The sequence below is a fragment of the Neolamprologus brichardi genome, chromosome 7 (genome assembly GCF_056152115.1).
Source record: "Neolamprologus brichardi isolate AB-2024 chromosome 7, ASM5615211v1, whole genome shotgun sequence".
Lineage (NCBI taxonomy): Eukaryota > Metazoa > Chordata > Actinopteri > Cichliformes > Cichlidae > Neolamprologus > Neolamprologus brichardi.
This window is the reverse complement of record NC_142110.1, coordinates 28,841,038-28,854,557: the sequence shown is the minus strand read 5'-3', so window position 1 is coordinate 28,854,557 and position 13,520 is coordinate 28,841,038. Positions and strand designations below refer to the sequence as shown.

General features: G+C 38.5%; 1 protein-coding gene across 2 annotated transcripts; it reads left to right on the top strand.

The window, feature by feature from the left end:
• Window positions 1–3,171: 3,171 nt before the first annotated feature.
• LOC102791075 (uncharacterized) lies at window positions 3,172–11,369 on the top strand. 2 transcript variants are annotated; one of them, XM_087843433.1, is made up of 2 exons: window positions 3,172–3,182; window positions 5,789–7,349. In XM_087843433.1, the coding sequence occupies exons 1-2, from the start codon at window positions 3,172–3,174 to the stop codon at window positions 7,347–7,349; spliced, it is 1,572 nt and encodes a 523-aa protein (XP_087699559.1). The 2 variants fall into 2 exon arrangements, with proteins under 2 accessions (XP_087699559.1, XP_035770727.2); XM_035914834.2 differs by lacking the exon at window positions 3,172–3,182 and adding an exon at window positions 9,273–11,369 and having other exon boundaries at window positions 5,790–7,261.
• Window positions 11,370–13,520: the final 2,151 nt, after the last annotated feature.

Genomic DNA, 13,520 nt, shown 5'->3' with positions numbered 1-13,520 from the left:
AACCATAGAATTGTCTCCACCTGACCCCTTTAAACTAGCCAATGATCCAGGTTAGCTCCACACATAGAGAAAGAAACGCCCCAAATGAGATAAATAGAAGAAATAAGTGAGACAGAAGATAGAGAAGAAGATACTATGAACATAAAAGACTATTTAGCCCCTCTGGATGCCAGTTCATGAGGTTTGTGTACTTTAAATCTTTATTTTCTGTCATTGTGGTTTTTTCATTGATTGATACAAAGTACAATAATGCATTTTGGCGTGATTGTTTTTATCACAAGTTGTCTCACAAGTTGTCAAGACCAGAAATACTCTTTCTTATAACGCTACAATGTGCCTACTAATCCTTGAGGGTGCTACTAGTTGGTGATGCTTAATGCAATACAGTCAGTGCAGTGAAACCACCATGAGAGTGCAGTCCCTGGATATGAGCAGCAGATGGCCTTTTTTGCTTACAAATAATGACTAGTTTTCAACACAGGTTCAGAAAGCTTTGCATCCACCATCAGCACAGAAAAATGGCTTATGCTCATTATTTTAATTTTAGAATTTCTCAGAATATTACAGAAATTTAAGCCCCCTGTGGCCTTCTAACCTAATTTCATTTATGGTCATTTTTAGCTCGGGCTTGTAGAACGGATGTTACCTTCAATACAGACAAGACAAAATTATATACACCTTTTTAGTTTTTTTTAAATAACTTTTCATAGCTTTTCATTATTTCCCTGAAACTGACATAATCTCACTTACATGAATTTCACAGATTGCATGGACACCACCTGGAAGTTTCCTCCTTCCTCACTTCTCTGAATCTTCTGAAGTAACAAAGTGTGCTTCCAATCTCAGAGCACTTTTGACCAATTTGTGTATACTTAATGGAGGAAAAACGTTGTTCTTTAGCTCCACCTGCTGGATATCTTTAGGATTATTGTTTCCAAATTTTAACCAAATGAACTCTAAATGGTCATGGTGAGGACCAAAACCCCAACCCTAAGTTTTTGCAAAGTGAAAAAGGCTTTTTTGGAAGAAATGTGAACAGTTTTTGATGCATGTATGTTTGTTTTATTTTCTTCGCCTTCCTTCTCAGTTGTGGTTGAACCATGTCTGTGCAATGACTCTATTTCATTTAAACTTTAATATCACTAAGTAAAACGGTCCCAGGCATAAAGAGCAATGAAAACTAAACATTGAACACATCCACCTTTGTGCTTCCGAGCTGACTGGGAGCTGTAATTGATCCAGCATATCCCGAGGCTTCTTCTCAGTATGACCGTCTGGGACACTAACTGTCAGACCCAAGCATCAGAAAGAGACTGCAGGTAGGAGTGAGCTTTTAAAACAGACCACATTGAACTCAATCAGCAGATTACTCTTCAACAAGCTCCCAGAGAAGAAAAGGCAAAAAACTATGGAAGCTTGTTTCTGCCACAGAAATCTTCAGTGCTGCCTTTATTCCCTCCTTCAGCAATGGATATACTGGAAACATTTATTAAATTTATGAAAGGACAGGAGAAAAAGCCATCCCATAATTTACAGCAACGGATCATCCAAGACTTCAATGAAAACAATCAGCAAAACTGACAAGGTGGCGCATGGGGTGTGATGTCATACCATAAGTTGCTAAAATGTTTAGAAGTTCCAAAAACAACAATAAGAGCTGAACACAAAACTCAACTTTGAACCTCACACTGCTGGAAGAACATCTGATCAGCAGTTTATTTGCCATGGAACCGATTTACAAAGCAGGGCTAATTATTGTGATGCCAGTCGCAGGGTGAGCGACAGGATTAGCATTGATATACAAAGACCCAGAGAGTTCATTAATAACCAGCTTTCTGCCAAGAGCAGCTCAAAAACCAGGGACAGAGTGATGCAGGCCTGATAACCAAAATAATGAGCTCAGGTTTTTACACCCATGTTTCTCTCTGAAAACAATAAAGCAGTGATCAATATATTTCTGATTTAAGGGTTTATTTCTGATAGATGTCGCTGGTATTGTGTGAGGTCCTGAAGTATGAGGCACACCCAAATCATGTGTCCTGTGCTGCGTATCATTGGTAACTATCACCAGATCACCTTAATAATGCAGAAATCTTAAAAAATTAGAGGATTATTTGGCGAATTCTGTTACTTAACCATTTCTGCTTTAATAAAATTAGATTTTGTTAGTATCAAAATAATCCAGCATCATAATATAAAGGAAAATGTTAAAAGATGCAATGAAATACTGAAAATGCTAATACATTTTTTCTAAAGAAAAAGAAATCATAATATTTTAAATTTGGCTGAGTGTTACTAAAACAAATGTCTGAGAAAATCCACATTTCCTTATTTCTTTAGAGCTTGTGGAGCAATATGAACATACAAGGACAAGACTCAGCTATTTAAGTGTTTGATCTTTGCAGGCTTTGACCTTAATGTTCACATAACTGGGATTATAGTAAATAATTGAAAAGGTTGAGGTAACGTTTCTAAACATGCCCCACTGCCACCTACAGGTACTTTTTCAAAGACCTGTGAAAGTCTTCGTTTTGAAAAGTAGGTACAGCAACTCCTGCCGTGACTTGCTGTGAGATCATGTGATCACACAGTATCTGTCTCTTCCTGTCAGTATAAAAGCTCTGAACACTCACGCCCCTCTGATCTCTCTGCCTCCTCAGCCTCAGAGAGCTTCCTGAAACCAAGACAACAGGTAAGAAGCTAAGATTCAAACTCAGACTAAATGATTTCACAAAAACTGAACCAAATTATTCAATAAATAAATCTAACAGTGTGGAAAGCAGGAGAAAAGTTATCATCAAAAACTAAAACACCTTTGAATAACAGAAAACTTAAAGCAGGAAAGCAAAATATAAATGTGATTTATATTTCTATTTATAGATCTATAGATGTATTCATGAGTGAGCACGGTTCATTTTTGTACAATAAACTGTAGAAACCTAGATGAATGCAGAAAGAACAAACTCTCTCAGTATGACAGAATCTCTCTGTAATTCTGACACTGAGTGATTCTGCACTCAGATGATGTGAGAGCGTCACAGAGGGGAACAAACACAGGTTCTGTATTTAAGTGTCCTTGTCAATATCAAATAAACACTTGATTTTTTTTCCTAGAGACCAACGCCTGTTTAAGCATCGCTGTGTGAAGACTCCTTCAGCCACATTATCACCATGGCAACAGAGTGAGTGACCACAACACTTCATTAGCTGATCCCTGGTAGTTACTCGCCTGCTGTTGTTCATCTTTAATTGTGGTCAAACAGCTTGTAGGTGAATTACTGCCACCTTAAGTATCAGTAGAACATGACATCCTCTGAGGTAGTAAAACAATGACAATACAGACAAAAAAAAAAAAAAATAGATTAAGAAAAAAAAGTCATAAGAACAATTTATAGAAAGATAGAGACACAAGAAGCATCAAGACCAGGCTGCACAATCAGCACCTGACCACATGCACATCTCAGCTGCCACCACAGTTTTGAGTTTCCTGGACCAGTCTGGACGAGTAACTCTGTTAAAAGACAGATATTAAGCAAAATTCAAATGTGTGGCACACCCGAAGGTGGAGGGTTTGTCCACCTTTAGCAGATCATCATCTGCTGTTTGGAAATGTATTCAGCCAACAAAAACATGCAAACTCTCGTATAATTTATGCATGAAGACCAAGAAAAACAGTGCAGAGGTTGCTAATGTGAATCATTCAACATCAGCTCAGCCGCTCATTAGAGACAGACTGTTTGTGAGCTGTGTTTATGCAGCTCAAAAACATGAACAGAATCCGCCTGTACATGGGCAAAGATTTGTGTCCACAAAATATAGTGACTGTTCAGGAAAAATGTTAACATCCTGGACGAAGGATTATCATATGACACACTTATTTTACACAATCGAAAAGCCTACACTGTAAGCAACATCACCAGGCAAACTTTTCCAGATGACCTGAAGGGCTGAGTTGGATCATAGTTTACAAGTCAAGAAACACTCTGAAGCTGATGTTGGAGACCATGCAGGGAGGTGCTCAGTGTTTGTTATTGTCACGCAAGTAAAGGTTCAGTTTACAAAAGAATAATGAATGAATCCATCTGCAGCCTTCCTGGTGGGTAGTAGACACTCTGTACCAAGGAAAACAGTGTTATCTTTACAGACTGTATACACATTAAGGTTGTGTTATTCTGAAGCTGTCCTCTCAGTGGGAGGTTTTTGTACTTTGGAAAGCGATTATGTTCACCCCCTCATACTGATAAGGGTATTCTAATACAGTAGTTTGCCCACAGTAGACCTTTTTGACCTTCACATGGCTGGAGACATTGTTCTAGACAGATGTCAGACTTTGTGGTCAGCACCAGAATTCAGTCATCATGTTACAAAGCAACGGTGTTGTTTTAATGCACACAGAAGCTTTAGTATGCACAAGTTAACCCAGCTAAAAGTGAGAAACCAAATCCTTCCTGTCACGGCTCAGAGTGGGTGAAACTCAGAGCTGACTTTGCCAGGTTTGGGTTTGTTTTTTTTGTTTTTTTTTAACTGACATATGAAGAGGCATGTTTGAGATGCATTTCACAGTTTTTAAAAATATTTCATTGCAAAGGGTACCATGAATCAAAAACAAGTTTGCAAATAATAGTGCACGTGAAAAACCAGGTAAAGTGTTTCCAGCCTTTGTGAGTGCTCACCAAATGCCATATGCCATATGCATCTCTGCATATTTGCTGCTGTAAAATATTTCCAAATCATTTAAAGTGCTATTAACATTCATCCTACCAGCTGAGCTCTGTGCAGACCCCAGTGCTGTATTTTTAATCTCAGAGGTTTTGTTTTTTTATTGTTTCACTTTTTTCAACGTTAAAATCTGTTTGTTTGCAATGATTTGCCTTGTTGTGTCTGATAAGCTTTAGTTGAGTTTTTTGTTGCAAATTCTGTGCTTCTGCTGACTTTGTTTATTTATTATCTTCATCTTGTAATGGAGCAGTTTGCAGGTGAAGCACATGCAATGAGAATCAGCACCTTTAAGTCTGAGGCCACAGGTTTCAGACAGAATTGGGAAAAGTGCTCAAGTGGAGGAGTTTGAGTAATTTTACTGAAGTTAAGGGTCTTGTTCTTGAATGAGGAAATAGCAGAGCAGGAGGTTGACAGGTGCAATGAAGGGAGGCTCCGAAGTTGTCAATTTGCAGGTTGAGCTATATTTGGATCAACTATGGGCACAAGCACTGGGAAGTGGCTAAAACATTTAGATCAAGGATACTAGTGCCTGGGTTCTCCCTTAGAGATGGGGTGAGGTACTCAGTCATTCAGGAGGGACTCAGAGTATGACCTGAGTCTGTTCTAAGGAGCCAGTTGAGGTGATATGGGTATCTGATATGGGTTCCTCCTGGGTGAAGTGTTAAGGGCAAGTTCCACCAGAAGTAGAGGATAAACTCTGGGGGACGCCCAGGACATGCTGGAGAGATGACATTTCTCGGCTGGCCTGGGAACACCTGTGTTCTCCAGATAAGCCGAAGGAGGCGGATGGGGACAAGGTTGTCTGGGCTTCTCTGGTTAGGCTGCTGTTCCCATGACGCAGCTTCAGACAAGAGGTAGAAAATGTATTGATGGAAATTGTGTTTTATCATCTATTATATCACTTCTTTACTCCAAACATGCAGTGAGATCTACGCAGAACGATTAGTTTTAATAAGCATATAAGTTTGTATAAATTAAATAAATTTAATGAAAATGAAAAATTATGTACAAACACAAATGATGCAGACATATAATTTCATACTGAATAAATTGTTTGATTATTCTGCAGGATGAAGAAAAACTCATTGAACAGTGTGTGTATCAGTTCAGGACCTCCTGCTGTCTACAAGCTGAAACCGCAGAAAAAGAACTTTGGAACATTCACAACAGTCACTGTAGGTATAAAAAATCCAAACAAGACAAATAAAACCATCTTACTTGTGGGTGAAACAGGAGCAGGAAAATCTACTCTGATCAACGCTCTGTTTAACTACACCATGGGAGTGAAGTGGGAGGATAAAGTCTGGTTTGAGATCATAGAGAAGAGCAGTCAGACACAAAGTCAGACATCAGATGTGATCGTGTACGAGATCTTTGGTTTTGAAGATAAAACTCTGCCCTACTCTCTGACCATCATCGATACTCCTGGATATGGAAAAAATAAAGGGATTAAACATGATGAAATTGTCAGGCAAACATTATTGGATTTGTTCCGATCAGAGGATGGGGTTCATGAAGTTCATGCAGTGGGTCTGGTGGTGAAGGCGGGGGAGAATCGTCTTGCTGACCGACTCACGTACATCTTCAACTCAGTGCTGTCTTTATTCGGAAAAGACGTGGAGAGAAACACTGTTGTTCTCATCACACACTCAGGGATTGGAACACCTACAACTACACTTAAAGCTTTTGATGATGCAAATATTAAATGTGTCAGAAATAAGGAAAATGTCCCTGTTCACTTCCTGTTTAATAACCAACAGAACCTCCTGAGAAAAAATGAAAATGAGTTTTTTCTATTGCACGCATGGAAAGTAACAAATACAGAATTACGTCGATTAAGAGAGTTCCTGGAGAAAACTTCACCTCAACAACTGGAGACATTTATGTTGAATGAACGAATCAGACTAACAGCCTGCATCCAAAACCTGCACGAAAGAATTGAACTGACTGAACTGAAACAGTCAGAAATCCAACAGTTTCAACAAGCTCTGATGAATAAAAACCAGGAGAATAAGAAGTTTACTGTTGAAATTGATGAGGTCTACAAAGAGAAACGACTTATACATGGTGGGTTTTATGAAGGAGCTGTCTGCTGTATGGTCTGTGAGGAGAACTGTCACTATCCTGGATGCACAATTGCCTGCAACCCTGAAACCTGTGAGGTTATGGAAGAGGGCCACTGCACTTCATGTACTCGTAGGTGTCCTACATCAAATCATGTGAAAGACAAGTGGAGGTATGTGAGCAGTAGAAAGAGAGTTCAGGGAACCAAAGAGGAAATAAAAATGAAGTTTAAGAACAAAGGGAAACTTTTAAAACGTCTAAATGAGGTCATGAAAGTTCTAACCAGAGAGAAGTCAGAGTGGCTGGATGAGTCCTACCAACTTGTGGTCACACTGCAGCAGAACGTTAATTCAGTGTCAGCTTATGTACACGTGGACTTCCTGATTGAGAAAATGAAGGAGAGAGGAGACACAGAGAAGGTCCAGAAACTGGAGGAGATGAGAAGCAGAGTGGATGAAAGAACCAGAGCAGCATTAAGGTATGTACATTCAACTAAAAGCACTTCAATAAGGAGAAATGATCTGAGAGATTTATTTAAGTACAGAGTTGAAGTAATAAACTGCTAATTGACAGACTGGAGTCCAACAACTGAAGGGACGTAGGGCAGGATCCCAGAGTCTAGATGGTGTTGGTAGAACTGAAGTAGCTGGACACTTAGCAGAAACTCTCTGTTGTGAGCCCTGAACACTGAGATTTAAAGCACAAACACCTACAGTTGATTGGCTGTGAGACGGTGGGCAAGAAAATAAGTAGACTAGAGTGAAAATGACTCTGGTCAAAATGAGCTGAATTTGACACAATAGGAAAGAAGAGTGAAAGACCAGACCTGCAGCCTAAAGAGCAGGAATGTATGCAGCTGAGTAACTACAAATTAAGGCTGGGTATCGTCTCTGATTTCTAACATCGTTTCAATTCACAAGGTCCTGATTCGATTCGATCGCCGATTTCGATCCGACTCGATTTGAATTGGGGACATTTTGCCTCAGACAGTCAGAAATATTATAATTCTGATCACTTATCAGTACATATTCATATTTTTATATCTATAAAAAGAAAGCTGATACTTGTGAGAATTCATCAGAGGTGTAAACATCACAGCAGATGCCTTTGTGTCAAAGTAACAATAAAACACAGAAAAACATGAAGGAGATTTTCCTGACCTGGCGTTTTATAGCAGATAACCTTAAAAATATTCTGCAGTAGAACAAAAATGAAAGAAAACCATGAATCAACATATGAACAGTAACTGATGCTGCTGAAGTGAAGCAGAGTAATGTTACAAATGTTTTTTTAGACACAGCTAAGAGTTTTGCAATTTGGCATCATTTTAGTCTAAATTTCTTCGGTATTGAACAGCAGAAATGAGACTTTCATTTTTCATTTTTGAAAAAAAAAAAAGCTGATGCGTAATAAGCGAGTGAATAATGCAGAAAACAGAGATTTGAGATGGGAAACTGTTTTAGTACACTGACACAGAGAGAGAGAGAGAGCGAGAGAGCTGTGCAGGAAGTGTGATTTTATCATAGTAGAAGCAAAACAGCAAAGATAAGAAGAAATTAATGACGATATTTATCAAATATGCAGCGTAGTTTCGATCTTCTTTTGCTGCTGGTTCAGTCAATTTTGGTTGGAGAGTGATGAGACCTGCAGCATCAGAATCTGTTAGATGTCTGCTTTCAGCCCTGACGGCGTGTCTTCGTACATTCTGTCAGGTGAGAAAGCCGACATCTCACAGATTCTGACGGGTCGGGTCCACGCATTGTGTTTACGTCTTTGTGTGGAATTTGTTTACCTGCTCTCTCCAAAAGTTGATTCTGTTCATGTGGACGTAGAGTTTTGTGGGAGAAACGTTTTGTAAGTCATCCAAGTGACTTCTTCAGTCTCAGCTGACTGCAGGTTTCCCCGATCTTATAAACAGTACATTTGCATAATGACTATGCAAATGTACTGTAGCCGAGCATCTCGAGAGCCTACGTAAGGTTGAAGCTGCTCCATCTCTGGACCTGTGCCACTGTTTATTTTTCAAGCTAACTTCGGTCACACAGACTTGGAGAATGATTTCCCTAAACGAAATCAGTCGCGAAGAGTCTGCTTACCCAGAATCCTGCTTGTGATTGGTTTGGTTACTAGCAGATTACTGTGGTCATCCACAGGTTGTCTGGGAGATCCTGACTTTTCTATAATCACTCACCAACTGAGCAGCAAGACAACTTGCAAAAGTGTCATTCAAACCAGAAATGGAAAATGTTCAACTTCAAAGTAAAAGCTAGGTCTTTCATTTCAAAAGCAGCAACTTTTACTCTGAAGGCAACATTCTCCATTTCTGTTTTTTTTTTTGTAGGCTCAGCTATTATTAGTTGGGAAGTGTTTGGAGACCAGTTAGCACTTTTTGTGCATGGCCAAAGCAATCACAAGAAGATTTTTTTTGACTCCTAACATGTAAATAATCACTTTAAGCAAGTAATGAGTCTATTTTTTCTTCTATGCAGGATCAGTAACAGATTATCAGAGGATGAAAATGTTGATCTGATCTCTTCAGGATTTCCTGCTGTCTACCAGCTGAGACCAAAGAAAGAGACATTTGGAACTTTGACAAGAATGACTGTTGGTGAAAAAAATGTGATAAAAACAAATAAAACCATCTTACTTGTGGGTGAATCAGGAACAGGAAAATCCACTTTGATCAGTGCTCTGGTCAATTACACCATGGGAGTGAAGTGGGAGGATGAAGTCTGGTTTCAGATCGTAGAAAACGTAAATACAAGTCAGACAGAAAGTCAGACTTCGGATGTGATTGTGTACGAGATCTTTGGTTTTGAAGATAAAACTCTGCCCTACTCTCTGACCATCATCGATACTCCTGGATACGGAGACACCAGAGGGATTGGATGTGATGAGATTGTCATTCAAAGATTATTTGACTTGTTCCGATCAGAGGATGGAGTTCATGAAGTTCATGCAGTGGGTCTGGTGATGAAGGCGAGTGTTAATCGACTGAGTGACCGACTGTCATACATCTTTGATTCAGTGATGTCTCTGTTTGGAAAAGACATGGAGAAAAGCATTGTAGCTCTCATCACACACTCAGATGGAAGACGTCCTAAAAATGCTTTTCAAGCTCTTGAAGCAGCAAAAATAAACTGTGCCAAAAATGAGAAGAACCAGCCTGTTCACTTCCTGTTTAATAGCTGCCAGCATGAAGACCGAACAGAGGAAGGAGAATACATGAAAATTGCTGGTCAAATATCAGAGAAAGGAATGAGAGATTTCACAGATTTTCTGGAAAAAGCATCACCTCAAAAACTTGACAAAACTGTGGATGTTCTGAATGAACGGATCAGACTGACAGCCTGCATCCAAAACCTGCAAGAAAGAATCAAACTCACTGAACTAAAGCAGTCAGAAATCAGACAGATTCAAGAAGCTCTGAAGAAACATAAAGAAGGGATGAAAAAACATCAGAATTTCACTGTTGAACTTGATGAAGTCTACAAAGATAAAAAACATATAAATGGTGGAATGTATTTCGTTTTTTATAGAGGAGCTGTCTGCTGTCCAATCTGCGAAGAGAACTGTCACTATCCTGGATGCACAATGGCCTGGTATGCTAAACACTGTGAGGTCATGAAAGATGGCTGCTGCACTGTTTGCACTGGGAAGTGTCTTGCATTCGATCATGTGAAAGAAAACTGGATCTATGTGACAAAGACAAGAAAAATTCAGAGGGCTATAGAAGATGTGAAACAGAAGTATGAAAAGCACAAGGCAGAAAGTCAAAACACACTGAGCTTGTTGCAAAATCTTGAACGTGAAATGAACCAACTGACAGCAGAGAAGTCACGGTTCCTGGATGAGTCCTACCAACATCTTGTCAGACTGGAGCAGATCGCTCTGAAAGCTGATTCAGCGTCCACTATTATCCACCTGGACTTCCTGATTGAAAAGATGGATGAGGAAGGAAACACAGAGAAGGTCCAGAAACTAGAGGAGATGAGAAGCAGAGTGGATGAAGGAACCAAAGTAGCTCTGCAGTACACTTATAGTGTGGTCAAAAAAAAGTGAAAAAACAAAGATTCACTAAAGTTAAAACTTTTAAAAATCTGATTTTGAGCTGTGGAGATACTTTAAACATCAAATCATTCGCTTTCTTGATTCATTTTTGTTTGATAAATATGGAAATTTGCACAAAAAACCACACTGGGTTTTTAGGTCAAGCAAGACTTGTCAACTTAATAAACAAACAAACATAAATTTCTCTCTTTTCTTCCCAGACTGCACCATTATTAAGTTCCTCACTCATTTGCATCCATCCTTTACATTACTCCCATCTTGTGTCAGCAACCAGCTATCGATGCTGAAAGCTGCACTTGTTTCATGCTCATAGGAAACTGTAGTCTCTATTTTATGGGTTTGTCGATATCCAGGAGCTGGGTAAGCTGAGAGGTCAGCAGCTGTTTTCTGGTTGTTTGCACGTGCACTTTGTGGATAAAATGCTGATCTGTGCTTGTAAATCCTTGGTCTGTGTTCACTTCTCTGACATCAATTACTGTCTGCACTATGTGTGGAATAAACGAGATTCAGTGATTTTTCATCCCAACAAATGAATTTCCTCTAGTTAACCACATTTACTAACATGTGTGATGAGTTTGAAAAAGTGTTTGATAACTTATTTGATATTATTATATAATTAATTATATAATTAATAATATTATTATATATTATATAATATTTCATATTAGCCAGGAAGGTTATGATGATGATGGAGAGGGGAGCATGTCTTGTCTAATAATACAGGCAAGTTAAGCAGGTGCAGGCTCAGCAGCACTTGTCTAATATGACACCATGTGAGTGATGTATGGATGTTGTTGTTTGAAAAAAACTCCACCTTTAATTGTTAATCATATTTTAATCTTCCAATAGCTAATGACAGTTAACTGTATCACATAATGCTCAAGCCTTTTAATTCAGCAGATTGTTTTTTCTTATGTTATTAATGCATTTTAATATTCTTAAAAATAAGCATAGCCTAGCTTTATGTAAAAGTCACTGCATGCAACATTTTAAAATTGTGTTCAACTAATAATACAAGATTAATTGATGTACAGTAACAGTACAAATATCATTGCATGATGAGAGAGATGGGGACTAGAAATCCAACTTTGACTCGTCAGTGTTTGTGAAGAGTCCAGTCCTGAAATCTGATCTTCTTTCATCTGATTGATACCTTGGATTCTTCATGTGTGTTCATGCTCTGATTGACTGCTTGAAATATTTCTGATGACTCAGGCTGAGTGGAAACATTTGGATCCTTTCATGTTAGATTTGATTTCTTCAAATTCTCTCTATTCTGTTGTTCCACATAAGATCATCTCCTGCTTGATGCACTTTTCTGTCAATCCTCAATAAAATCTCTGCTCCATTCAGTAAGTCTGCTCATAGTGTCTTCACTGGATCATCAGTTGTTTCTCTTTGTAGGTTCTTAAAAGTCAGGTCCACAAATACTTACACAATAGCACAGTAGCACACCTTTTGTAATTAGGCCTCTTTATAGCAACAAATTGTTCAAGTTAAACAACAATTTTTAATTCAAGAGGACGAACAATGATTTTGCATTAACTGTTTATGATGTTTACTTCTGTTAATCTTGTACAGATTTTGTTTTGTGCTATGGTTATTACTTTTAATTAAACAATTAAATAAACAGTTTCTTGTTGTATTCATACATTTCCTTTAGATAAAGTTATTAGGGACCGAGAACTGAGAGTGTGAAGGCCCTATTGTATCTGTTTCATTTATTATTATTATTAGTAGTAGTATTATTATTATTAGTAGTATTATTATTATATGGCAAACTCTCCTGCATACAACACAGTCAGTCTTCACTTTACTACAAAAATATTTAAAAATATTTACTTTAGAGGCTGAAATTGCTCTGACAGCATTGACCCACATTTATTGGTTTTGTTGCAAAGGCATAATAACAGTGTGGGAGCATGTGAGGTTGTAGGAGGGAGGAACTATCTCATGAAAGTTAATGTGTGGTGAGCTCCAGTCCTGCTTCACATACAGTGAAATAAGCAGCAGCTGTCAAACGTCCTGCAATGGCCTGAATGCAAACAGTAAAAAGTGTCGGTAAGAGCTCTGAGTTTGAAAAGAGGTTAGTAGGCAAACACAGATAATCAGCACAGCACCTGAGTATAGTAATTAAAACTGATCATTATATCTGGATGAAGCTTTCGAGATGAAACATTTTGTTTTCAGTGCTGTTCAAAGGATTTGAAACGGTGACTCAGCAGCTTACAACACTGCTGTGTCAGTCTCACGTTTAACAGCAAGAAAAAACTGAATCACAATGAAACTTTACACTGGGTATTTGTGTTTTGACAGGTGTAAATCCTGTACCAACCAACTGATGCAGACTGTTTATGGAGCTCTCAAACCACTTCCCTTTCTTTACTTCCTGCATGCGTGCGGTTTGATGTGAAAAAAACTCAAATCTTATGAAAGTCTTGTAACAATGTTCTCTGCTTAAACTGGCTCTGTTCACAGTTTGAAAACAGATGATCTCTTAGATTTTCAGAACCCTTACCAAACAGAAGTGTGGTAGCAGAGTGTGCTGTCTACTTTACTCATTTTTGAACAATGACTGGCACAAATTCTTCTATAGATATTCTCTGGCTACACAGACCACAGGTTAAATATTCAGATTATCTGATCAGTTCCCAGACTAGTTCCTA

Excerpts from the sequence above, each read along its gene's own strand:
- LOC102791075 (XM_035914834.2), top strand. The coding sequence starts at position 5,790 with ATGAAGAAAAACTCATTGAACAGTGTGTGTATCAGTTCAGGACCTCCT. Across the intron at positions 7,262-9,272 it reads AGAACCAGAGCAGCATTAAG|GATCAGTAACAGATTATCAG; the intron begins GTATGTACATTC and ends TCTTCTATGCAG.